Below are 27,443 nucleotides of genomic sequence, written 5' to 3'. Positions count from 1 at the left end.
TGTAAAGTACAAAAGCCTTACTGTAAAGCCTTACTGTTAAAATGTGCAAAGTTCGCTTTTCTGCACAGTGGTTAGTTCTTTCCAGTATTAATATGCTTCACTGTGTTAGTGCCTCTCTATTTATTTATTTACAGTAAAACCTCGTTATAACGAAGTTGAAGGGGGAGTCGTAATTACTTCGTTATAACCATTAGTTCGTTATAGCCAATATCCATTTCTACCGACAATTAGCACGCAAGAGAGGATGTACTGACCACCAAATCCCACAGCAGCCCGCCACGCAAACGAAAAACGGCCGTCGCACGGAGAAAAACTAGCAAAAGAAAAAAAAGAAAGAACAGCAAAGAACTGCTACTTTATTCACGCCAAACTCGGCACACCAGCTGGCGGCTCACTTAGCAGAAAAATAGTCCTTAATAGACTTCTGCCGTGTCTTCCTCAGACGGATGATGGCTTTTTCGGCCGCTGCCGCTATGTCGAGTCCGTCCTCGCCGTCATCGTGAACGCCGAAGAAGCGGCGCAGCAGGTCTGCCGCATCCAGCGCTTGTGCGGACGTCGGAACATCGGGTTCACCAACTCCGGGCTGTCGTCGACACATTCGTCACTGTCGTCATTCACCACCCCTGTCACCGCGCGCACAATTTCAGCCTCTGTCAGCTCTTCGGTTGTCACCGCGTCAGCAACGGCACTGACGTACGTGCAGAAGGTGTCGCAGTCGGGCACAACTCTGGCATCAAGGAGAGCGTCCCACGACGCCAGGTCTTGGTCACCCGCGGCACCCTCATTGGCGGCAGCACCGATATCTTCGCTGTCACCGCCGCTGTTGACGCCAAATGAGGCATGCCGGAAGCAGTTGGCGATAGTGCTTGCTGTTACAGACATCCAAGCAGCCTGTAGCATCTCGATCGCCATGTAGAGGTCGATTGTAGTCTCACGCTTCATGCTCATATTGAGTAGAATTCGGTCGATCACACGCTTGCGGTACCGTGCTCAACGCTACGCCGAAATCTTGGGCAACTTTTTTCTTCTTGACGCCGGACTCAACAGCCGCCTTCTGCTCTATTGTAATCGTTTTGTGCTTTCGTTTGCCGTTGCCGTCGTCCACCTCCTGTCTAGCGGCGGGAGACGCTGTTCTGATGCACACGCAGCGAACGACAAGTAAAAAGGCCCGCGCCCACGCCGCGCAGTTGCCGCGACACCGGCGACACCAGCGACACCGTCCATGCCGTCCACGCGCGCAACAGGAGAGCGGGCGGGTCCACGAGTTCCGCGGGAGAGGGGAGGCCGGGTTACGTGCGCGGGTGGGTCCACGAGTTTCAGTGGAAGGGGAGGCAGGCAGACGCGCACCCTCGCGCGTGTTGGCAGGCGGCTCCTCGGGAGCGCGAGGCGCGAGTTTTGAATTACCGCATCCGTGATGGGACGTAAACCGTCGCGCGCTATAAGACATTGACTTGCCGGCTTCCAAAATGGTCAGTAAATGCTCGGTGGGGAAAAAAAAAAGGTTCGTTATATCCATTGCGAGGAAATTGTAGCTTCGTTAAAACGAGGTTTTAAATACATGGGCGTCTATGGGAATTTCAAGGGGAATTACGATTGCTTCGTTATATCCATTAGTTCGTTATATCCCGCTTCGTTATAACGAGCTTCTACTGTATTTATTTATTTATTTAAGTACATGTACTGCAACCCTATTTGGGCTATAGCAGGAATGGGAACATTATATAATTCTAGTAAGAAATATGGTTATGAGGGGCACTGCAGTGGAGGGCTTTGGAAATCTTGACCGCCGTTGCTTAGTAGTTCTTTAATGTGCACCTAAATCTAGGTACATGGGCCTCTAGCATTTCACTTCCATTGAAATGTGGCTGCCGCAGTTAGGATTTGTTCCCGCCACCTACCAGAGAACAGTAATAACGATGAAGTAGTTCTTCAATTGCAACTTAAAAATTTTTCAGTGGTAAGGAGTGAATGTTACCGGGAAGACAATTTCAGAGCTCTGCTGCACGTTAAAAAAGAACTGTGTTTAAATGTACTGGTACTTAACCTGGTATTGACACTATATTCAGATGAAACATAAGACAGCATAGGCCCCACCCAGGTGACTGAAATGCGGCATTTGATTGCCTATGACAGCATAGGCCCCGCCCAGGTGACTGAAGCGCGGCATCTGATTGCCTGCATGACTAAAGAAGTAGGCATTTTCATATACTTCGTGGTGTTGTCCGGCGGCGGGGTCACCGACCATTCAGCTTGTGACTTGGGCCTAGAACGCTTGCTCATTGGTGCAGGCTTTCGAGCACCTGCCTTTGAGGTTGAAATGCACCTATGCTTTGAAGTTGTACCTGACCGTAGCAACGTGAAATGTCAGTGGCGTTGATTGAGCATGCACTCGATGCAGGTCTTGGAAAAGAAAACGGGGATTCCGCTGACGATGTGCGTCATATATGGAGCGGTGGCCAGGCGCCTGGGCATTCACTGCCTGCCGGTCAATTTCCCGACGCACTTCCTCCTCAAGTTCCTGGAGCACCCGCAGTAAGTCGTATTTGCTTCTGGTGACGTGCCCTTTTTCCTTATAGTACGGGAGTAACATGAAAGACGGGGACAGAAAAGGGCACACAAACAACTGCACACAACACTGTTTGTGTGCCTTTTTTTTTTAACACGAAAGTGTTTTATGCCGGGGTCCACCAAGTACATCCGTCACGGATATGACGTTGATAAAATAGACGCCAACGGGTGAGGAAGAAAAAAACCAAGAAAAAGATACCCTGCTGGGAATCGAACCCACGACGTTGCAGCCGCGACGGCAAGCGCCCGAGGCCCTACCGACTAAGCTAACTCGGGAAATGCTACACACGGCGCAAACGCGCCTTATATCTTTCACACATTCTCTTTCGCGGCGGGCGGAGCGGGGCGGTGCCGCCGTCTGTGAGATGTGAAAAGAAGTAATGCTTCACGATCGACACTTACTAGCGCTTACTCCGAGATTGCATGCGATATCGGAGGTCATGGTTAAAGGGTCTCGATAGCAGAGAGGTAGACTGGCCGCGCTGGCGTCGCCGAGGCACCCTTGACGCAGTTACGTTGGTTACGTTCTTTGCCTTTGGCTTCGTGTTAGCGTGCGTCGGCTCATCAGAGTGGTGCAGCTTCCATGCGCAACAACGGGATTTCTCCGCCGCCGACTGCTTCAATTGCGAGAGCACCGACTAACAAAACTGCTGCAATATGCGTTGCAGAAAGGACGCGATTTCGACGGGCGAATGTCGTGCCTTGGTGGAGCGAGAGCAGCGCTTGCGAGACAGAGGCCAGCGGGACGCACGCGTTTGCGGCTCAGGCTACGAACCTGTACCTCCCGTGTTGCTGAAGCGCAGTGTGTGTTATGTATGCATGAGCACAGGCGTGGGCTACCCATTACTAGAAAGCGCACACCGTGCCGTTTCTCTCCTTAATTGACGACGCTTTGAAGTAGTGCATACCGGGTACCAGTGTTGATTATGAGCTTGTTGATATCATCCTTACGCGGGATTCACGATTCGCTATGTCCAAATATATGTTCACACCGTCAGCTACCACAACGGTTTAATCATGATCATGGGCGTTAGTCGTCGCGATAGAGACATGCTGTCAACATGGGTGCATCCACGTCAAACGGTGCTATAGCTGCCAAACACGAATAGACATTGTACAAGCTCTCATATATCACTACACAATAGGCACTACTTCTGTGGAGACACGTTTCACTTTCGTGTTATACCAATTCCTATGACGGAGGGATCAGCCATGTTTTCTTGTCCCCATCTCTCGCGCTGCTCCTTAACAATACACTCAAACTTCATTATAACGAAGTTACATCTTACATGAAGATAACTTCGTTATATCTAAAAATTCGTTATAAACGTATATTGTGAGCGCTGACTATATAGTTCATCTTCATCTGTACAGAAACCATTGTAATCATCATCTTCGTTTGTCACGCGGGCTGCGCCGCTTTGGACATTGAAATATAGCCTTTCGAATACTGAACTGGGCGTCGTTGTATGGCAGTATTATATGCAATATTCCTAACACTGTATCTATGACAAGACTATTCTTCATTTACTTCATTATAACCGATATTTCGTTATATCCGTGTTCGTTATATCGTGGCTTTAGTGTAGGTTCAACCGACTAGCCAACAAGTTGAACCTTCTTTCTTTTTTGAGCGAAAATTTTCATAGTGAATCCTGCCAGGCTTTGATGACCGTGACTACTACCGCTGTCCTGCCAAATTTCTTGTGCCCGAGACAGCGTCCACATGGCGTACTGGCTCCGTATGCTGTCATCTCAGTCAACGAATATCGCTTTAAACGTTGGGGTTCGGAAATAGTGACTAGGGTGACCACCTGTCCCGCGAATCATGGGACTTCCCGCATTGAGTACTATTGTCCCGAGTCCAGCAAGAGATACGAGAATCTTTAAAGATGTCCCGTATTTCGACATGTAATTATTATTGTTCAGGAGTGCCTTGAGTTCCACTTCATATGGCCGCCCTATTTGAGCATGTGTTAGCTGGAAGCACTCCAAGCTTACATGACTTCAAAAAAAGTAAAACGAGCGGTGTAGGGTACTTCCCAGGCTCTTAGTCAGTAACGTATGGAAACTAAAGCACAGCTCTTTTGCGAGTGACCAGTTTTTGAGTTGCCAAATTTTTATCTTGTTGCATGTCGCAGCATATTAGAGTGATGTATAAAATGGTTTTATTTACATGGTTATATATTGTCAACCCCCCTCCCTAATCAGCGTCTCCCGCATTTTGGTAGTAGGAAGGTGGTCACGCTAATAGTGACTATGAAACTGAGCCGAATGTGATGTAACAGTGCTTGCAAAAAATTCGGACTAAATGCTTCTAACACGATAACATTAAAGAGCTCACTTTGGAGAAATTCCGGTGTTGGCGTCGTTGGTTGTGAGTGAAAAGTCAACGTTGTCCGTGAGCGAAACGTCGAGAAAGATACAAATAAAATATATAATAAAAATCTTTGGTTCGAGTGAGAATCCAACCCAGGCCTTCTGCGTGGCAAGCAGGCGTTCTAGCACAGAGACACGGCATTACTTGAAACAGCTTCGAAAAAAAAAAAAACACTATACGAATGTCATGTAGTGGGAGAAGTCTCCTTAACGCATGTAATATTGCATGGCAGAATCTTAGAATAGCACCAGGCGTCAAAACATGTGAATTGCGCATCGAGTGGATGTTTTAAAAGCCCCACCCATTACAAAGCGCTCAGACGTATTTAATCATCATCAGCTGCAAAAGCATCAACAAAGTACGCAGCTGCGTAGGTACTCTTGTTGCCTTACGGATGCGTAGTGGGCCCTTCGCTGATTCGCAAAAGGAAGAATTATGACGTATTGGGCACTTAACAAGTGTACTTGCATTAGGCATTCTAGGATAGTTTGAAATGGCCAATGTTACGCGCACATACGTTTGTTTCCTCACGGCATGGTTGAGGCATGCGCCAAGCACCGAAGTCCGGCTAGCAGTTGGATGTGCACAATGCATGATTACGTTATAAAGTTCTTCTCTTAAAGGCGAAGCTGAAGTGCTTTTTCAATGTTTTCAAATATTCAACAGCCATTTTTACCATCAATATACAACAATTTTTGCTTCTTAGTATTCATAATTTCAGCATTAAAATCACAAATGGAGTATCAGGGGCAAGGTATGGCTGGCAAAAGTCTGACTCCCCAAGCGATGTACCCTGTAGATTACTACGTAAGCTCTCGAGTTTTATGCCTGCTTTCTATGCCTACAAGCATAGGTGTGTGCATGTTTCTCCATCAAGGGGGCCAAGTTTTACCACTGGCCCCCCTCCACCCTCCATTGGACAAGTCCAATAGAAAACAAGCTTTGCAATGGATGTGGAATGAAAATGAAGCAATAAATTGCTTCTCACGACAGCCTGCCTTTGGTCCCTGGCTTTCTGGTGGTAAAAGCGGGAAGTAAACAGTTCTTGGAGTGCGATTTCATGGGTCCTCGGCTGCCATTATTGTCAAAAACCTGCATGACCCTGCACTTTAAAAACAATGACGAAATGCGTCCGACTGAGTAAGGGCATGGGGCAGTATTGGCGCCACCCCTGTTAGATGACAAGGGTGCCTTCCCTCCCCTAAAACCCCCCTGTGCACATGCCTATGCCTACGGGTGTGAGCCCTATCACACTTCCCATACTTTTGCACCCATATTGTGTCCACTTGGGTGCCAGGTGACACTTTGAAACACTTGTTGACACTGTAAAGTATTCTTGAACTATTCAAGGAGCATTTGTATATTTAAGAGTAGCAAGTATCAGGTTCGGAAATCAAATCCAATACTAAAACACTGTTCCATTCAGTTGAACAGCCATTCAATATTTACAGTTTCTTTTATATTTACATATTGCTACTTAAGGGGGGACGTGGCTTTCGGTACCAACTTTCTTACTTCTTCATGGATTTTTGATGAAAATTGGCACACTTCTTTGAAATGTTTTTTTAATACTACTGTAGAAATTTCATGAATATATCTTTACAACTTTTTGATGTACAGTAAAACCTCGGTAATTTGTATTTGGTTAATTGGGAATTCCGGATAATTTGTATTATTTGCGCGGTCCCAAATTTTTACATGTAAATTTAACCGGATAATTGGTGCGGCCAGTCTGCGACTTCCCGGTTAATTGGTACACTTGGCCGCGACTTCCAAGATATGCAAAGGGTGTTGTGAATCTCGGAGGCTGTAACTAAAACATGCATTTTTTTTTTTTTGATGTACGGATCTCGAAGGCCATGTTTTTTTTTTACCGGAAATACGTCGTAGACGCCATGTTTTAGCAATTGCCAGGCGGCGATGCGTGCGGTTGTGATCATGATCATCATCATCTCAACAGCGATGTTAGCCACTCTAGCGAAGTGAATGTTTTGTGGAGTCTTTGTGCCATTTGGATGTCGGCTGGCGAGCATTGTGCGATTCGGTGCGACTGCTCCATTTGTCTCCTGTCTCCGCTTGAGTGTCTTCACTGTGAATTAGTTGATTGAGGTGTGCTTGGAAGGAAGATGCCGAAGTACAAGAGCTTGTCCCTGCACGAAAAGGTGTGCTTAATTGAAGAGGCCAGCAAGTCGACGGCGTCGAAAACGGCTCTCGCCGAAAAGCACCACGTGCCTCTGTCAACGCTGTGCAACATCATCAAGAATAAGGAGAAAATTCTCGATGCTTACAGCAAGACGCACTCGTCAAAGCGTACACGAGTACGCCCGCCTACGTACGCCGACGTTGAAGCAGCTCTGATCGACTGGCTGCAGAAAGCCAACGCAATGGGACCATATTGCGTGAGAAGGCCAACCAGCTGGCGCTGCAACTTGGACATTCTGAGTTTAAATGCAGCAATGGATGGTTTTGCCGATTTAAGGAGCGCAACAACCTGACATTCGTGACTGTTTGTGGCGAGAGTGGCAGCGCGGATCAGTCTGTTGTCGACGGCTGGAAGCAGCACACCTTGGCTCCACTACTCGCCAAGTACGAAGCAGCAGATGTTTACAACCTTGATGAAGCTGCTCTGTTCTACAAAATGTTGCCTACGAAGACGTTTGCTTTGAAGGAGGCAGACATTAAGGGGCGGAAACAGAACAAAGATAGAATCACTGTTTTGTTTGGTGCAAGCATGTGCGGTGAGCACAAGCTGCCACTGCTTGTTATTGGGAAGACAGAAAAGCCTCGTTGTTTCAAAAATGCACGACTGCCATCCAAGGATGACCTGATCTATAAAAACAACAAGAAAGCTTGGATGACGGCTGCACTCTTTGAAGAATACGTGCGGCACCTTGACCGCAAGTTTGCGGCCGCAGGGCGCAGCGTTTTGTTCGTCGTCGATAATTGCCCAGCTCACGGCGACATTCAGAACCTGCAGGCAATCAGGCTGGTCTTTCTACCCCCGAACACGACGTCGCTATCGCAGCCGATGGACCAGGGCGTCATACACCATACCAGGAAAATATATCGCTACAATCTGTTGAAGCGAATGCTCCTTTGCTATGACAACGGAAAGGAGTATAACATTGACCTCCTCGGTGGTATTTGCCTCATTGTTCACGCATGGAGGCAGGTGGAGGCCACCGTTATTCGATGGTGTTTTGAGCACGCCGGTTTTGTGAAAGAAGAGGCAACCTCCGCTGAGTTTGCTGTCACCGCTGTCACTTGCCCGTTTGATGAAGAAGGGGAGACTCTCTGCGCTCGATATGAGGCTTTGCACGCGGACGAGGAGTGCACTCCAATTGGATTCTCCGAGTACGCAAATGTCGAGTGCACAGTGCAGATGTGTTACGCCGACATCGACAGCGAGATAGCTGCGAGATCGACCGATTCGGCCTCTAATGTTGACAGCGATGACGAGCCCTCCCGAGCACCCCCTTTGGCGGATGTCATCGATGCCTTGAGTGTTGTGCGCAGCTTCGTCGAGTGCAACGGCGGCGAGGCTGAGATGCTGCGCCTCATTGACAGGCTGGAAAATATGACTTTCAGTGCTGGGAACTACCGAACGCGTCAGTCACGCATGGAGGAATTTTTCTCCAAGTAGGCTGACTTGCCACAATAAAGGTGTGACTTCCGTACATCACGTTTTCTGGCTGATTTCTTTGATTTCGCGTTGTTTCGGATAATTGGGAATCCCGCTTAATTGGGATATTTTTCTCGGTCCCGAGGCCTTCGAATTAACGAGGTTTTACTGTACAATATATTTCACCTTCTGCTCTTGTTCCGAGTCTGACTCGCTTAAAAAATTGCGATAGGAAACTCGTTCAAAGTGCTATGCATTCTAAGATGTCTGATTGCGGGCATGACATTCTTAGATTTTTTTATTTGCAACAAAATTTTTTTTAGTTCTCATTTTTCATGAGGTGACTGTGCAACAGGCATCGAGGCTTTGTGCAACTTGTCAAATAGCTAATTATCAAAAGGCCATACTGAAAAAGCAAGAATGTCACGCCCTGAACTGTGCTCCAAGGAATATAGAACAAAAAACGGAACTGAAATAGACCCAGCAGTCACTGAGAAATCAGCGGAACAAGCGAAGCAGGAAGCAAGAAAAGTCGTTTTGAGAAAACGGCTTTTAAAGTTGTACCAACGATAGTACTTCATCAAAAGGCACTGGGGTCGTAATCTTTTGAGTCCTTCGTAATGTGCAGTTTCTTGAGTGCCCTGTCTTTAGTTTGAGGTGCCTTGCTTCTCTAAAACACAAGAAGATTGTGATCTTTAATGTGTTTTGCACATGTGGCCTTTTATCTGTTGTGCCTTTGTTTTCTTTCTTTTTTCTTAAAATCCTTTTCTGATATACAAAGAACATGTAGCATGAATTTTAAACGAAGTTATGAAGTGGTGTAATAGACATGACAAAAAACAAGATATTGTAATGCAAGTAGGTCATGTACTATGATGATTTGCCAGCTTTCTTGTATTCATGCTCTCATTAACATAATTAACAGCCTTGATTGCAATTGATCATTGAATCATTTTTATAGAATACTAAGAGTGGCTCTCATCATGACAACCTATCCTTTCCTTCTAAATAACAGGCAGTTATGGCCAAGACATTGGTAGAATAGAAATTCCTTAGCAGTTTATTCGAGACGCAAATTGGGCAGATGTAAACTCATCTCCCTGCTTCACTCAAGCTTATTTGTAAACCTCGACTGTGATGCGTTTCATCTTTCACCCGGTTGTGGACACGGTTACCTGCGAGTCTTTTTACTTTTTCAGATGATTCATGAGAGCTTGCGGCGATACGCCCGGCTCCAAGCGCGCCTAAATTGCATCAACAGCGCTTTATTTCACCTCGAAGTGCTCGGCCGCGGTGTCCGGGAAGTTGGCACGCGATGTGCTGGGTGGCGGCATTCGTTGACGATGCGCAATATCCCTAGGTGCAGCGACGAAAAATATGCGCGCAACGTGTTTGGCCTCGCATTTCGGGACGCCGACACGCGCCCGCTGCGCGACGAGCTTGGCCGTGGGGTCCGCTGCCGATGCGTAAAATGACCATCCACTGTACCGAGGAGCCGGCGGGGGAAGCACTTCGTTCCTTGCAAAGAAGCACACTGCCGCGAGTCCGCTAACGCGTTGTTCTTGCCCGCAAAGTTCGAGGTTTGTCTCGTGTGCCGACGCCGTGAGCGGAGTTAGGCCTAGTGACGACTCCGAGCAGTAGACGCGCCGGCCGCGGTGCCCAATGTTTCAAAGTACGTAATGCGTGGTCGCGAGTACAAAGAGTCGTCCTGCGATCATCTTCGTCACGACGTCCGAAGTGCGCATAAGCAGAATCTCCAACCACGGATCGGACGAGTCAACGCTTGAGAGTCGGGTCCGAGACGCGCGTTTGCGATGTTCGCTACGAGTGCGGCGCGCCATCGTTATCCCACCGAGCTTCCGCTAGTAGCTCCAAACTAAAACGTAGTTCTTGTTCAAAGTTATCGTCGAGCCGTGCACACAGAGCGATTGCGAATACGCCACGAAGTAGCGTGACTTTCGACAGCCGTGAGCTCGAGCCGCACGAGCTGCAGACGACGATCTCCCGGAGCGAGCATCGGACCAATGGCAAGGCGTGCTGGGGCAACATGGCGGACGCGGCCAATCGGAGGACTCGAAACGACCTTTGAACATTTGCTTTTTGTGCGCTTGTTTTCGAAGGGAGGAGCCAGCTGAGGCGGAGAATTTGAAGACGGAGAAATGCGCTTTCCGATGAGCCCAAGATATCGGCGCCCGGTGGCGTCGTTGCGGAGCTATGATTTTTTGAAAATCAGTGTTTTTTTGCGATTTCCCCAATAATTTTCGCCACCTCGGCAGGCGCAATAATTTTTTATAGCACTTCTACGCGGTTTTCGGTGAAGATATTTTGGAATCGGATATAAAAAGGGCTACAGAAACTGAAAATGTGATTTTCAAAAAATCGATTTTTTTGCCATTTCTCGCGATACGAAAGCCGCGTCCCCCCTTAAACAGAATGTCTTCCTATTTGGTTGTTTTTGTATATATGCAATGCGAAGAGACCTTCTATTATTGCAGTTGGAATCTTGCTCCGTAAATGAAATTGCTGCGCATCTTGCGGTCCTTAATTGGGCACAACTGTCAATACGGGCCTTGAAGGGCATTTCTTTCATGAAGAACCAGGATCTGAAAATGTTTCAATGCCCGCCCCTTGTACAGTAAAAGCTTGTTAATTCGACCCGCATTAATTCAGAAATTCGGATAATTCGGACGTGTTTCCTGGTCCCGGCCAGCATGTGCATTGTTTAAGGACATCAAGCTCTTGTTAATTCGGTCATAGTATTTGGCAGCAACCCAGTTATTCGGACGATCCTCGGAGCGCGAACTGCCGCAAATGTGCGGCGTAAAAGATCGAAAGCAGCGCTCGCGGACAACCAAAATGAGGTGGCGCTGTCCACAGGCGGATCCCGCACTCAGCAGCTTCGTTTTAACTTAATGCAATGCGCATAAATGCATTGTCACAATACTCAAACATGGCGGAAGCTGTTTGAAGAATAAGAGCTTTCAGCCACAGTCAGCCTGCTGCCATAAAACAGGCTTGCTACATCATAATGGACGAACTGTAAGTTGCTGGCCATTTTACTCGCGAAAAAACTATCGTCGCGCACGTGTGATGGTGGTGCAGAGCGTGTTTCGGGCTGAGTCTCGTGCCGTGGTCGCATTGTGAGCAAGGTCGCAGGATGACGAATATTGCGGCTTTTACGCTGCTCTTATGCAAAATAAGTTGAGGATTCAGTATTCATCAAGAAAATGAAAGTGTATTGATGTTACAGACACCTGTTTATTGTTTTCTTGATACTTTTGATAATATGGCATTCGGTTAATTAGGACAGTTTTTTTCCGGTCCCGCGAAATCTGAAACAAGCTTTTACTGTAGCAGCATGGTAATTAATGAACTAGGAAATAGATTTCACATTTACTTCATTATATCCAGCAGTTCACTATAGCCGATCATTCTTTATATTGAGGTTCTGCTATATTGGCCAGCATGAATACATTCAGCCTCATGTTTGAAACTGAGGAGGCCCTGCAACGAGAAACCTGCATCACGCATGACATTCTGACGTTGCAGGTTGCCAGAGGAGCAGCGGTACACGTACATCGACGTCTACAACGGTGGACGCTTCCTGGCGCAGGGCGAATGCCCTTCGCTGTGCCCCAACCTGCAACTGGACAGGAGAACCTGCTTCTCCGTGCTCCGCACACCAAAGGTCAGTGGTCATCTGTCTCCAAATGATTAAAGGGGCCCTGCGACACTTTTCCAAGTAATCGTCAAGTGGCTTCATTAAAGAGTTCATTGCCTCACGAATCGGCTGCCGCAAAAATTTTTAGAATCTGTCAACTACAAATGGAGTTACAGGGATTTGCTGTTCGCTTTAAGCGCTTTCTCTCTCCTTTCGTACCAGCGAGCGTGCTGAGAGCTACGCAGGGAGGGGGATGACAAGGGGGCAAGAAGATGCGTACCTTCATCAGCGCACGTCATGACCTTGAGCACTTTCTTTTCTTTCTTTTTTTATTTTAATGCACAGCTTACTTTCAATGTGATCACGAGCGCGCATACGGGCACGTGGCGGCATTCCGTGGCGACCACGGTGACTGTGCAGCTCACGATGCTCAAGGCCGTGGACTTTGGGTTTATGGTGCGGTCACTTGGGTTTATAGCAACATTCGTTGAGAGAAGAGGGAACGATTTCTAGCTGACCATGAGAAGAATTAATCGTAAATAATTAGAATTGTAATTAATTAGAAATTACAGCACAGGCCGCGTGATGTGCTGTAATGTTTGGCTCACGTGCTCTCGGGAGCCTCGACTTCCGATCGGCAGCGTTTTCTGACCATGCTCAAAAAGTGTTGCAGGGCTCTGTAACTGCCACATGCTCGAGCAAAAGAGATATCCAGCCATGATAAGTGGCTCGTTAGCTATTTGCTGCAGCAGAAAAAAACGAGATACGAAATTTTTGTTTTGGCACTTGTGCATGTGTTCTGCAGGTGCTGGTGCGGATGTGCTGGAACCTGGTGGAGGCGTGGCGCCAATTTGAGGGCAACCTGGGTATGCAGGGCCTCCGCTATGCCCTTGAGCTGCTCGAGCTGTTTGAGGGCCGCGGTCGGCATCGCAGCGACCCTATGCGGGGAGACATTGAGCACCGGCTTCTGCTGGCACGGGTGTACCTTCACCTGGGCATCAACTACGAACAGGTGAAGCAAATTTCCAACTAGGTCTCTCCGGATACACGAGGATACTGTCGCACAGTGTAGCAACTAGCAAAACCCGAAGTGAAAACGGGCGCAGAACAACCACCATATCGAGTGAATGTGTGCCCTTATTTGGTGCCGCTGTCCATCAACAGGTACAGCTGTCGGTGCTATCTATAGAGGGATATTTGCAGGGCTGGTCACCCATCCCCTTCTTGAAAACCGGGAGCGAATGATGTTTCGACAGATGTCGCTTCCAGAAACCATATAGTACAGTCGCTGACCGTTTATTCGGATGCTGAAAATTGGGACATGCTAGTTTATTCAGACACCTCCGCGGCACCGCCACTCATCCCATTGAAGTAGAGTAAACTCACGACTGAAAATTCGGACGCCCCACAGTGCGCCATTAGATTTTTCGGACTCCGGCTGGCTGATCTTGTGCGACGTCGAACGCCATGCTTTATGAAGCCTGTGCTGCGCCTGCTTTTTGATGCTAATGATGTACCAGTAGGTTGTCTGAGTAGATTTGCGTACACTGAATTTCTGTATCATTTGCGAAGACCACATGAAAAGAGCCTTCATCCGTCCATTGTACATTGAGGACGGCAGGTTGCAGAGGCCTGCATAAGCACTATAAATGCAAGTCGCACCGTAGCACGTTGTTGTCCTTGAGATGTATAAAAATACATAACGCATTCTGCACGTTATTAACAGCAGAGCGAATAACTTTTGTTTATTATTTGCTGACAGAAGTTGACAGTTTTGCACAAAGCTGACCCTAACCTACCATTCCCTTATGTTAGTGCATGCGTTCATGCCTTCATTTGCTATAAAGTGCAATTCGTGTGGTTTTGACAAACATAGCTGAAGTCAGTGCCCGTACTGTCATGCACTTCTCTGTCCTGTCCTCGTCAAAAGTAGCGCTGGAGTATTTTAAGCAAGAATGTGTCACTTAAAGTGCCGCCGGAGAATCTCATTGGCTAACGCTCGTTTTCGGTAGCCATGTTCTTCCTAATGCTTTTCCAGCACCTGGTGAAATGCGTCCTCCACTCACTAATGACCGAGGGTTGGCCAGAGGAGAAAGGCGCGTCGTGTTAGCATATTGTTCGCTGAAAGATGCATGGCTAATGTACTTAGATGCTGTGGCTTTGTAAATCTTTCAACTTAGGAAGAAAATGGCGGCAGACGCCAGCTGTGCGTGAGAGAGGGCCGAGAGGGGAGGCAGTTGTCGGTACTTAGGTAAAAGGGAAAAATCTAGGGACTTTAGCATCACCAACTAGCCCCGCAGCATGTCTTGCCACAGCAGAGGCACTCATTCTCTTTGCTTCCTGTGGTGTGGCACAGATCCTGTGCCTGCTGAAAGGAATCGAGGCGGCGCACCCGGCGTCAAGCGGCATCGTGGCCTACATGTACCGCACCGCCCAGAGCCAGATGGTGGCGCTGGAGCAGCGCAGGGAGACCCGCTCGCAGAGGCAGCCACGCAAGCTCCGCTCCGAGCCCCGCTCGCACGCCAAGGTGGCCTATGCCGTGGGCATGATCATGAGGCACAAGAAGTGAGCCGTTTTCTTCTTCTCGCACCTTTTATAGCACAAGCTGTTAAGCGAGGCACTGGTCTTCGAAAAAAAATAAAATTAATTTTTATAATATGCAGTCGAACCTCGTTAATACGTACCCGCTTTAAGCGTACTAACGGTTGAAACGTAGTTGTGACGAATCCCCGACCGAGTCTCATAGAGCCTAATGCATTCGCTGACCGCTTAAGCCGTAGTGCTTCACCCTACGCCTACCGGCTAGTGCGTACCCTGCATACCGCGATAACATTTTGTGCCATAAAATTTTACTGCGCCACTGAACTTCCCGACGCCACAATGTGCCGCCAAAGGTTTTCTTTCCGTCTTTTCGAGAAGTGCGTAGATCGGTCACTCACTGATTCCGACTTCCGCGCGATTGCGGCGACGCCTTTGCGGGTAAGCATCGGGAAAGAACGAAGGTGAGGCGGCGGCCACCGACGAACGTGCCAGCATGTTTTATCGCCGACAACCTTATCACAATAAGTATCTTCAGATATCTGCTCGGGAACGCGTGCGGTGCAGCACTGCTTTAAGCCTACTGCACGCTTTTAATAGGCGACAACCTGAACGCGCTGGGCTGCCGATCTCTGCCACCTCGTTGTGCGGGGCCGTGTTCAAGCGCGCGCCGCTTTGTAGAAACGAAAGCAGCTCGCTGTTGCGGAGTTGAGCGTTGCTAGTCGTGGGCGACGAGAAACCTCTGCATAGACGCTATCACGCTAAACGCACGCGTTCGGTTCAGCTAGCGTAGTGCTGTTGTAACCATACTGCACGCTTTTATTGGGCGACCACCCAAACGCACTTCCGTCCGCTGCCAGGACCGCTAGAGCGCATCGCTTGCAGGAAGTTCGTCATCGCCGCATTAACCGAACAAGCTCATCTGTGCTCATCACCGCATCTGTGCACGGTCTGGGGCGAAGTGTGTACGAAGAACACTCCCACGACAAATGCGCGCGTGCTGTACAGCAAGCGGCCCGGCGGCCTGGCAGTGACGGTGTGAGCCGAGGTGGCGATACGCTGCACGCAACTAGCCAGGAGACGATCGGCTCCACGCAGCCGTACAGCGTTTCACTGGAACTGTGTCAGTTTTCATTTAGTAGCAGATCGCAGTACAGACGTACACACATATATCGCGGAAAGCAGACACTGTCTGTTCTGTCGCTACGTCGGTCATGCGTATACCGGACCCTGTAATAGTTCCGAAATGCTCCTTGGCGTCGCCACCGCGCGCTATCGGACGGTCGTGCGAGAGTACCAGAATCTTTTCTCCAGTTTGGCAAAAAGAAAGAAAAGGCTTTGCAGTGGGTATTTAGGCAATATTTGGTGTGACACTGTATTTATTTCTTTGCTGGCGGCAATGGCGTACGCGAGAAGATGCAAATTTTTACTTGGTGGTTAATGCGTACTACCGTTTAGTGCGTAGTTATGCGGCGTTCCCGGCAGGTACGCATTAACGAGGTTCCACTGTACGTACAAATGAAATTTTCAAGCAAAGTGTATTTTACCCTCTAGAAGCAGATATGCAATTCATTTTTCCTTATCTGAAGTAGCTTTTGAGATATTTAATGTATTATAAAAAATCAGTTTGCCCAGTTTTAATGGCATGGTATTTTGAACATTCGTGACTGAAATCCCAGCTTGACATAGATTCACTTGCGAATGTTCAACATATCATAGCTTTTGTTCAAATGGGTTTAGAACATCCATCCTTGTTTTATTGCATACAGTTCTTATTACAGATTGTTCAGATGTGCTGATTTACTTTGTACCTCTTAAGTACAGTAAAAGCTCATGAATTGGGATTTCACGGGGCCGAAAAAACTGTCCGAATTAACCGAATGCTGAATTATCGAAAGTATTAAGAAAACAGTGAACAAATGTCTATTACATCAATGCGCTTTCATTTTCTTGAGGATTATATAAATCCAGTAATTATTTTGTCTAAGATCAGAGCAAAAGCCGCAGTTCTTTTGTCATTTGCGACTTTGTTCACAGTGTGAACGTGGCAACACCCTTTGCACCCATACCTTATTACGTACCAACAACACGATTGTGGATGGCGACCACGCCTTTCTGAAAGCCGCGAGGCTGTTTCAGTTGTCTGCGAACGCCGTTTTCGCTCCTTTGCGTTGCACATTTATGTCACTTCGCACTCGGCACGCTATCGTCCGAATTAACCAGTCTTGCGGCCAAACATGACCGAATTAACGTCCAAATTATCCAATTTTCCAAATTAATGATTGCCAAATTAACGAGCTTTTACTGTATAGGCAAACTCTTATTGCCGAAAAGCATATGAAATGCTTGATGTTTTAAAAACTACATGCTATACCAGAAAAATCGCCGCATATTTTGAGTCTACGCACAAATATGCATAAACTCAGCAAGTTTCATCACAATCGATAAAGAATTTTTCAAAAATGTTCAAGACCCATGCCCCCCCTTAGGGGTTAAGGGTAGGCTTGTGCAAATAGTAAATTTTAGGTTCGAAGCGAATTCGAAGCAAATAGTCATTTGGTCTAATAATTTCGCATTGAATTCGAATAGTATATATATCACATATTATAAAAAAAAAAAAAAGCACATTTGTCGTGACCCAGCTAACCTGCACAATACCTTTTAAAATGGAAACTAGGGATGTGCAAATGTCATTCTTGGTTCAAAGTGAAGTGGAACCAACTTTGAATTGTAGCAGTATTTGACTTTCCATAGAATGCAAGTGATAACTTGTAAAATACGTTAGATTTAAAAATTTACTATACTTAGCACATATAAGCCGGTATAACAAGCTTTTTAACTAGAAAAATGATAAAGCGATGTGAGGATAATATGTTCATTTAACCTTGAAGTGAGGCTTTGTGGCATTGCGGATTTCCTGGGTAAGTGTATTCATGATATAGCACCGCTCCACTGCAGTGAAAGCACCTTTACAGCGGGTTACATGCGGCTTACTTATGTCTATTCGTTCATTTCTAATATACTTCGAAATTTAGAATAATTTAAATTTGTGTTGAAGCGAATTCGAATACTGTAATATTCACCCGAATATTCGAATACTGTAATATTTGTTCGAATAGTCGAAGTGCTCGAATATTCGCACAAGCCTAGTTAATGATTGAAATGAGTGTGGTAGTCACTCTAGGTGGGTTGGGTGTGCGGGGGAACTGACAGACCTCTCGTCAATCGCACAGGTACCACTACCACTGCGTCATCTACGGCTGGGACGGCAAGTGCGCAGCCAACCGGGACTGGATCTTCCAGATGGGTGTACACAACCTGAGCCACGAGGACCGGCAGCCCTTCTACAACGTCCTGGTCGAGGACGGCTCCAACCGATACGCTGCTCAAGGTACGCTGCCTCTCAGCAGTGACTGTACTCGGGGGACAGCTCATCTTCGCAGTGGAGTGAAGGCTACGGAGGCGGGGCTTCTGCACATTCGTGTTATCCACTATAGTAGTGTGGCAGCGGGCAGCTGATTTCAATTCCAGTTTTGGTGTTAACACATTTAGAAAAACATATGCGAGAAAAATGTGAATGGGGGAGACTGTTCAGTTTACATTTTAGTGTTGCATTGCGAGTATATTTTTCTTGGAACTAAACTGCAAGTTTGCGGCCACACATGGACCAACACACAGGCTAACACGCATCCAAGACGCCATGTTTGCTTTGGAAAACAAGCATGGAGAAAGCGTGGTGCTGTCTAAGAAATGGAAAGAAAATGAAGGCACTCTTGTTATGTGGAATCATAATTTCACTTTACCTACTGCTTCCTGTAACTGTTTAAGTCTCATAATAAATAAAGCAATAATCATTTGAGCAACGCAAATGAGAAAATTATAAATAAAATTGGGTACTATTATTTGGCGCGCTAGCACGCATTGTATTTCTGTTCTATAACTTCCACAACACTGCCAAGAAAAGTTGTCCCCGAGTATAGTTTGCATTGGTATCAATGGCCTACTCAGAGATGTTTTTCAAGGGGTATTATATGCTGCCAGTAAAAACGTTGAAAGAAAGCCTGCCCCCAAACAATATCTTAGTCATTGTAATGTCGGTAATATCTTAGTCATTTTGATATATTTTGATTTGGTGTGTAAATAGCATGAGCGAAAAGAAGACCAAAAGGAGTGGGTGTTCTGACACTGAAACAACCCCCGGCTATGCCCCTGATTGGCGTTGTTGTGGTTGCCGTCTTGTACATACTTCTAAAAGCAGTCGCACCTTTCGAGATGTCTTTCTGTTACACCGCAATGCAAATGCAAGATAACAAATTATTGGTTATAATGAAGCAAATAAAGAATAGTCTGGCCATTGTAGTGTTATGAATATACATTTATAACTGATTTTCGGATACAATAGAACCTCATTGATATGTTCCCGTTTCATGCAATATCCTGCTGCCACTGTTAATGATGTTATTACCAAGCAAACCTTTGTGATTCTTTCCGCATTTTGATGGTATCAGCGGCTCTCATCACGAGACTCAAATTTGGAATTAGCGCTGGCAGTTTGGCACGTAGCTAAGCGGGGTTCGCACCAAGTACCGAATATATTCACGGAAGCCTGGGCACGCACCCAAATGCCCTATAAGTGTACTGGGAGGCATTGAAGCTGTTTCGAACGTGGCTGTGGCTATTTCAGAGCTTAAGCGAAATAAAAAAGCATAAATTCGTTTTTCTGGACTGCCCGATTTTTTGGACGATTTCACGGTCCATAAAGGGGTATTCACACAAGGGAGAAATTGGCGGGGGACACGGGGGGATGGCGGATCACGTGACCACGACGTCACGGATTAGTGAGTGCCCCCTGCGACTCCTCGGAGGAGACGGGGACCTTTTCCCCGACAGGACAAATGATCCCCCGGCGGTGGGGAATATGGCAAAATTTCGGGTTCTTGTTTGGCCACATTGTTGCACTTGCTCCTGCAGAGAGCGACAGTCTGCAGCGGCATGGTCGTCTGCAGCTCGTCGTCAGCAGCTCGTCAAACAGGTGATACAAGCCACCAGAGTAGTCTGTAACACTGGTCTCCCCCTCCGTTCTCCTCGTCCGTGTGAGTGGGGGGCATTTGTGGAGACCTCTCCTCGCGAGCTGACATCACTAGGCTCCGCCTTTATCTCCCGAGGATTTGACCCCCGTCTGAATACCTTTCAAGGAGTCCGAAAAATCGGACGTTGACTGTACACCCAGGTTTATACTCAACAGACAAGTGCAGACATTGCAACTCTAGAGCCGCCCTAGAGCATATCATATGGGGATGTCGAGGCATATTAAACAGTAACCGTGATGCAGCCTCAAACAGTGACATCCTCCGTGCACTCTGGGAGTCTGCGTTGCTCAGCTCTGACCTGGAGCACCAACTCCGGGCCGTCCAGCGAGCCAAGGCAGCCGACAAGGGCCAGCAACCCATGGCCGAAGCCTAGGCAGGGTCCAGGCCCATCCCACCAATTCGCAGGGCGTTTAGTAAAGTTCTTTCATCTGATCTGAACCAATACTTACAAAAATATTTCAAAGCATGAGCAAATACAGTAGACTCCTGTTAAACGAAAGCTGAAGGGACCAGGAAAATATGTTTCATTTAACAGGAGTTTCGTTTACTGAGAGATGAAAAGGGGTGCAGAATTCAAGCACAAAACCAATCATGTTAGAGGCAGTTGTTCCATTTAAGCAGCAATTTCATTTAAGAGATTTTCGTTTATTGAGAGTCTACTGTTGTGTAAAAGTTAATAACCGATAATCCATTATATCCCTATTTGTTATATCGAGGTTCGACTGTTTGTTTTTTGTGACACAGGTCACCTCATTGCAGAGACTTTCATTGTAGACGCATTCACCTTTAACTTGTGCGACATCCTCCAGCCTTACCATATTTCCACGCGAACAACTTGCCGCATAATTCGATCTTTGCAGAAAACCTGGAAATTTCCACGAGCCCCGAGGTGATCACGCACCCCGACGTTGGCAAGTACTTCGAGCGCTTCTGCGGCACGCACTACCTCCCAAATGCCGAGAAGGCGCACGAATACCCCGAAGATGCGGAGGTGCGGGACAAGCTGCTGCTCCAGACATCGCAAAGTGGCAGCGACGAGGAAGAAGAGGACGAAGAAGAGTCGTGCAGCATTTAGAATGCCCCACCACCTGGCTTGACGATTCGACCACGTCGACGATCCTAGGGGGTGAGCTCAACAACAGACCAGGGTCCCCTTGCTGTCATGTTTTTTCAGCTCCACTGAAGCCGACATAGCGTGAAATGGACATATAGCCTTGTGACGTAGACCTGCGGAGTTTATATAAAGATTGTACATTTGTGATCAGTTTGTATCGGTTTGTCAGCTAAATTGTTGCAGCTTTTCTTTTTAATCTCGAAGTAATGGACTTCTATTATGTTGTACAGTAGCTGTGAAAGCGTTTTTCATTCGTGTCCCTGAAAAACTCCAGAGGATGATGTGTTTGTCTTATGCGCAACTGAAACAGTCCCAGTTTTTTGTTTGTTTTAAAACTATGGTGAGGCACCGTGAACATTATGTGCGCGTTGTATGGCCAGGATAAGTATTAATGGTGGCGCAACACAGTTCGTGCATGAATGTGCTATTCTTTTTCCAGTATTTTGGTATTTCGTTGTGTTCAAGGTGGCGTGCAGCGTCGATACTCAGTCATGTGTAAGCGCTCTTCTGCACCACCATCAAGATATAGCACAATTCTGGTTCCTAAAGGGCCCTTAAACCACCCAAAGGCTGCAATTTAGTAGTAGTGTTACATTTGTGCACGAACCAACACTTAACCGCAAGAATTTTTCGAAATGGTGCTGTAATAGCAGAGTTAAATGCGTGTGACGATCCACAAGTGGCCCGTGCTTGTTTCGCTCTTTCCTGCTCTACGCTCTGTTCGTTGGCTTCTCTCTCCTCGTGGCCAAGTGTTCCTCCTTGCACAGCAAGGAGGATAAGCAGGGAGCGCGTGTACCTGCCGGCAGACAAACAGGTTCTTTGTGCTGCTCACATGACCAAATTCTGCTGGTGATGTCACGGCCGGTGCTGAGGATACTGAAAGGCCTGGAGAAGAGCATGGGTTGTTTTTTTTTCATCTTATGGCGCGCCTGCCCTGCGTATTGCTGCTATGTTTGGCACTGTTGATCATGACACCATTCTGAGCTCGATGTGCCTGTTTACTTTAAATGTTAAGGGGAGATGCGGGTCGAAAAATCGCGATTTTTTTCGAAAAAGTTGACTTTGTGTTTTGTTGTGTTTTGTATTCCCCCAAGCCTCCTCTTTAATATATTAAAGAATCAAAGCTGAGAATCAACTAGAAATTATCAAAAAATGCAATAAAAGCCCTCGCGGTGGCTCGTGAAAGCGTGAATTTACCCAAATTTCATGCACGCGGCATTTCGCTCCGCGGCGTTGCCGGCTCTTGAATTTTCGCGGGCACGTAGGCCTAACCCTCTTCTCCCAGAACCCACTTCGGCAACGCGTCTTTCTTGCTGAAAATACAGGAAAAAAAATCGTTTCCCCACCGTAGTTTAGCGTCACGACTGGTCCTTTCAAGTCACGTGGTATGATCGGAGCCCTCCCATTGGTTGGAGCCACGCGCAGCCGGACGCGAGCGCGCTTTCTTCGTTCTGCTGCTTTTGCCGAGACGTCAACGAACACTACTGCGCGAGTTACTGTTCTTTCTCCGCCATGGATGCCAGCGAGAAACGCGACTTTCGTTCACGGAAGTTCATGACGAGGCACCAGTACAAGGGAAGACGCCCCAAACGCAAGCAGAGAGCTCCGGCGACGGGAGGTGCGTCTGCTGCTAGGCCTAGTCACGTCAACGGCGACGCACCCGATTTGGATTGTTCGAGCTTCATTCGGAGCGTCGATGACTTCGTCAGTGCTTCAGAACGAAAGTTAAAGGTGTTCGACGACGAAGGCAAGCGCCAGGACGAGCGCGGAAGCACATTTATTTGCGAGATCGACGCGATGCAAAACCTCGTCAGCGGCGCAGTATGCCCTACTGCGGACGGTGCGAGTTGTCTGTCCGAAAATCGGCAGGAAAACGAAAAGGACTGGCATCGTTTTTGCAACTTTTTTGCCGAAATGACGCATTTACTGCAGCTGTCATTTCGTCCACGTACACGTCAAGTCGCGTATCTCCACGCAATGGAAGTGAGGAGACGTCCGCCCGCGGCAGCGCTCGGGACAGCTTCGCCGTGAACGTGAAGTCGGTGGTCGCAGCGCGTGCGATCGGTGTTGGACACGAGCAGCTTGTGCGGTTTTGTGCGATCCTTTGAGGAGGTGCTTCAGGAACTTGGAGTTCTCCCGTCAAAGGAATTGCTTTCCCTAAGCAAGGATGCCAACAAGACGCGCATTTCAAGCATGACAGCAAAAGTCACAGCTGAAGCAAGGGCCCATCGCCGCAGTGCAGCAAAAAAGGCCCGCCTGGAGGAGGCGGCTCGCAGGGACTGTGAGGGTCCAACATATGGCGCTGGGTCATTCTGAGATTGTGAACTCTTTCAAGACAGCCTTGCTTACATTCTCTGTGAATTTGGTGAATGTTAGTTAAATAGTATAGTAATAAATGCATTTTTTAACTTTCAAACATGTTTTTCTCAGTTCTTCGTTTTGCTGCATTTTTAGAGTTTGTGCACTAAAATTTGTGCACTTCATGTAGTCGGATTGTAATGAAATTTGGCATGCTTATAGTTTAACATGTCCTGAATTCAAAGAAACAACTTTCACAGTTTTCCACAAGTATATTCAGCAAGATTATTTCATAAGTTTCTTCCTTGAGAATGGTAAAACTGAAGCTCAGCATTGGAATTTTTTTCTAGGCTAACACACATATGTTACCCTATGTTTTCTTGCTTTGTTGAATTCCTCAATTCATTAGGAGCAATATGAGCTATTTTTTTAGTGTTTTTGGTGCTCACTATTGTTGCCTAAGCTTGCACAAAAATGCACTGTTTTCACAACTGCATGGTCTGCAAAAAATTAACCAAATGAGCTATAACAAAAATAAAAGCAGATTTGAAAAGAGGAGCTCAAACTCTATAAATGGTGAAAGTTTCATTGAGCTGTGACAAATACTTAAAGAAAAAATTTTCCGAGGAGCATCTCCCCTTAAAAAAAGTATCAGAGGTGGTTTAGGGGCCTTTTAGAATAAGTTATATTTGATTTTTCAGCAAATGTCTACTTTAATAACAGTGTGAGGGTGTTGGTAATGGAGCTGTTCAGAGCATCAGTGGTGTGTGTCGGAGAAGCGAAATGTCCACCTGGAGCACATGCGAGCGTGATAATTGTATACTGGCGTGTTTCTTTCACAATTAAGTTGTTCCTTTAATTTGGAGTCCACATTACAACCAACAGCAACAAAATTTCGGTTGTGCTCAGTTTTTTTTTTTAGGACAGCTAGTGAATAATCTTCAAAGTAGTTGAAACAAAGGTGTCATGCTGGCTACTGCACAGAGCTTCAGTTAATTGAACTCCATTAACAGGATCATGTGATGGGTGCCGTTAATAGTTGTACAGCACAGCTGATCATACGGGCAGATGCGATGCTGCTCTTGTAATAGCGTGCAGTGTTGTAGATGTGAAGATGGGAGAAAACAAGGAGGCGTCTTCAGCAATACTGCATGTTGGCTGCATTGCGTTCTTTTATTGGCAGTCTTGAGATGGGCTCTACAGGGAATTTTTTCCATATCTTTGGCTTGTAAGTGGGTCAATAGAGATAACGTTAAAAAACTGCTCTTATGTGACTTCCTTTCACAATCTGCCATCTCCGTGGCAATAGTTTCGTCGCACCAATCGCCATTGCGAACGGCAGGAGCCAGAGCACAACGTAGTGAGGACGGCCTCTTGGCAAAAGACCAGTTTGATGCATTACTGTTCCAGCTTTTTAGCTGAAGATTAAATTCGCACATGCTCTCTACAAGTCATTTGTCTTGCTGATGTAATTACCGTTTCACGCTGTTTGCCTGTCACCGAATAGCTGAACGGTCAGCACTTCCACAACGTGTTCAAGGCAACGTGGCTAGTATGTTGGAAGTCTGTCCTAGCAATTCGAAAGTCTAGAACAGTCTTCCTTCATGAGGTACATGTCTACTGTGCTATATGTGTATCTGTCACATATATCTTAACACTGGGGTTCGACACGCAGACCAATGAAGTGCTTCTGCCATTTGCTCATTCGTGGAGGTTTTGTGAAAAAGCATGAGAAAGCAGGTTTGGACACTGGAGATACGAGCGCGGCTGGAGTGCTCGCTCAGTAATTAGGCGGTTCCGCATAAACAATGGGATAAACTAGCCATTAGTGTTTCTGTCCCAGTGTCTGTAGTACTGTAATGGTCCCGCACGCAGACTCTGCAGAACGCGTTTTGCCGTTCACACTGCAAAGCCCGAGACCAGTGCAATGTTAACTTGCTCACTTTTTTTCGTGTACGCGAAGGAAATGCTCTACTCCCTCACTGTCCCTCTGTACCTCAGGATTGTCGGTTTATTGTGAACCTGGTTCCCGACACGTGTTACCTCCCCATACCCTTTCTTTCCTTCACGTTTCCCTCAGAGACTACCAACAGCGTGACTACGTACGCAGTCAAACCTTGTAACAACGAAGTCGCATCTGACACGAAAATGACTTCATTTATCTCGAAAATTCGTTGTAAACGTATATTCGTTACAACAATATAATGGCGAGACAATAAAACTTGTTGATGGGCGAGTTGGTTCATAGTTGAAAGGTAAAAACGGCATGCACAAATTATACACAATGGCACAGTAAGAAAAGCACGGACAAACGTTTTTCTTATTTTTTTTTTTGTTGTGTATAATTTGCGCGTACCATTTTTAACTTTCAATCGCAAGACCATTCTCCGTTTACTTCGTTATATTCAGGTTTGACTGCCTCGTGTAAATTAATGGTTGTGCTACGGTTATTCTTACTCCATGTGCCTACACAGCATGTTTGCATGATTATATGAGTTGTACATCATGACTTAGCGTGTATTCGTTGCTGTAATGACAGCACTTGCTGTGTAATGGAACTGTAGTCTTGAGCGCACGCAGTGTGGCCACGCGTATCTCTCCGATACTATGTGTTCGCAGATTTTTTACAATTGGGGTTATGCTTGTTGTATAAAAGTCGCAGTTTTTTTGTTGTTTTTTTTTCGTGTGTTTCATCTGTGTTAAGAGGGCACAATTATAACTATGCCCTGCCACGCATTCTGCCACATTCTGGCAAGATTTTGTGACCTGAACTTGCGCCGGGTTTCAGTTTGTTTTGCAGTCGGTTACTACTTTTGTAACTTGAGGTTACTCCGGGAAATTGAAGTCTGTGATGTGTAGGAGCTGTTGTAAGTTTGTTTTGAGATGGACGTCTGTGTAATCTTTTGTTTACTTTTAGTGTGTTTTTATAGCCCAAACGGGGCTGTGCCCAGTAATCAATGCAACACTTAAAACTTGTCAATGGGCCTGTTGTTAAAAAAGAAAAGATTGTGTTTATGCTGTGCAATCTTGTGTTGTGTACATTACGTACGTTGTATATTGCCGTGTATAAGTTGATTCCACATATAAGACATCTCTGCCTCCCCAACATGGACATCCCGGAATGCAAGGAAATGTTTGAAAAGTGGGAGTCATGGCAAATCTAATTTCCATTCTCAAAAAGCCACAGGTTATGTTGTCATATTCCACGCAACTATTAGATCCCAACATTTTCATTGATTTCCCAGCAATGCAAGAGTTGTCGCAGTCTTCGCAGCTCTGGTGTCATCTAAATCTAAGTGCTTTGAGCACCTTGCGTACTATTGTACATTTTTTTACCTAACAACGTTGAGAAGTATCAGTTCGTAAAAGTAATCGAAGCTCTCCAAGATAGTGACGCGTTCCTCATTTCCCAGCAACAGTATTGCTTTTCATGTTAGTGACACCAATCCTGTCGAAGGAAACGTTTTCATTGCTGGAAGCACTGGGACGTGCTCAAGGAACAACGCAAGCATTCTTGCATGACTAAATTGCAGCGCGGACAGCTGATGGTGCTTTTACGTCATTGGCTAAAACATTGAATAGAAACTACCCACTCCAGCGTCAAATTTAAGCTGAAGCCATGCTGAACCAAAACTCTGGCCAAATGTGAAGTCAGTCATGTGTGCCACTAATGAATCGGCCTTCGCACATGGGTCAGCACCATGTAATTCGGGAGGTCACACTTTTAGAAAAATGAATAGATGTCGGCTTATGCGCGGCAATATGGTGGTAGTTTGTTTTTCACTCTGTTGACCCTTTATCCGTCATGACGCACAAGGTTATTGCATTGCCATGTGAATACTGTGTGTGGCATGGTTGTGGGGGCCCTCTCTGCATTTTTTTTTTTCCAGTCCGCGTGCTGAAGTGAGAGGGCACCACACTTGCATATTCCAGGTTTGTATGCAAAAATAAAGGCAGCAGTGACAACAAAGTCGTAGTGCGTTTTGTTCACTAGCATGAACTCTATAAGCTGCATTGAAACTCAGTCTGTGTGAACTTGCACAGTAACTATGAGCATGCACATTACCAAGTCAACCCATGCATGCAAATCAGTGAAACAGCTGGTTATATGCACAGATTAAAGGTATCTAAATCCATCTATCTGTCCTGCCAACGTGTTAATTTTAATTTCA

At 46.5% G+C, this 27,443-nt stretch overlaps 1 protein-coding gene across 1 annotated transcript in view; it reads left to right on the top strand.

The window, feature by feature from the left end:
• Window positions 1–27,241, top strand: part of LOC119406030 (F-box only protein 21) — a 46,448-nt gene extending 19,207 nt beyond the window's left edge. Inside the window, exons 5-11 of the mRNA XM_037672874.2 lie at window positions 2,399–2,532; window positions 12,120–12,258; window positions 13,037–13,243; window positions 14,588–14,796; window positions 18,003–18,160; window positions 20,720–21,999; window positions 23,927–27,241. Of these exons, the coding sequence (XP_037528802.1) occupies window positions 2,399–2,532; window positions 12,120–12,258; window positions 13,037–13,243; window positions 14,588–14,796; window positions 18,003–18,160; window positions 20,720–20,934 (1,062 nt within the window). The 3' untranslated portion in view covers window positions 20,935–21,999; window positions 23,927–27,241. The remainder of the gene's footprint in view (window positions 1–2,398; window positions 2,533–12,119; window positions 12,259–13,036; window positions 13,244–14,587; window positions 14,797–18,002; window positions 18,161–20,719; window positions 22,000–23,926) is intronic.
• Window positions 27,242–27,443: the final 202 nt, after the last annotated feature.

This window comes from Rhipicephalus sanguineus, chromosome 9 (genome assembly GCF_013339695.2).
Source record: "Rhipicephalus sanguineus isolate Rsan-2018 chromosome 9, BIME_Rsan_1.4, whole genome shotgun sequence".
Taxonomy (NCBI): domain Eukaryota; kingdom Metazoa; phylum Arthropoda; class Arachnida; order Ixodida; family Ixodidae; genus Rhipicephalus; species Rhipicephalus sanguineus.
Note: the sequence above shows the minus strand (reverse complement) of the source record. Positions and strands in the feature narration are given on the sequence as shown.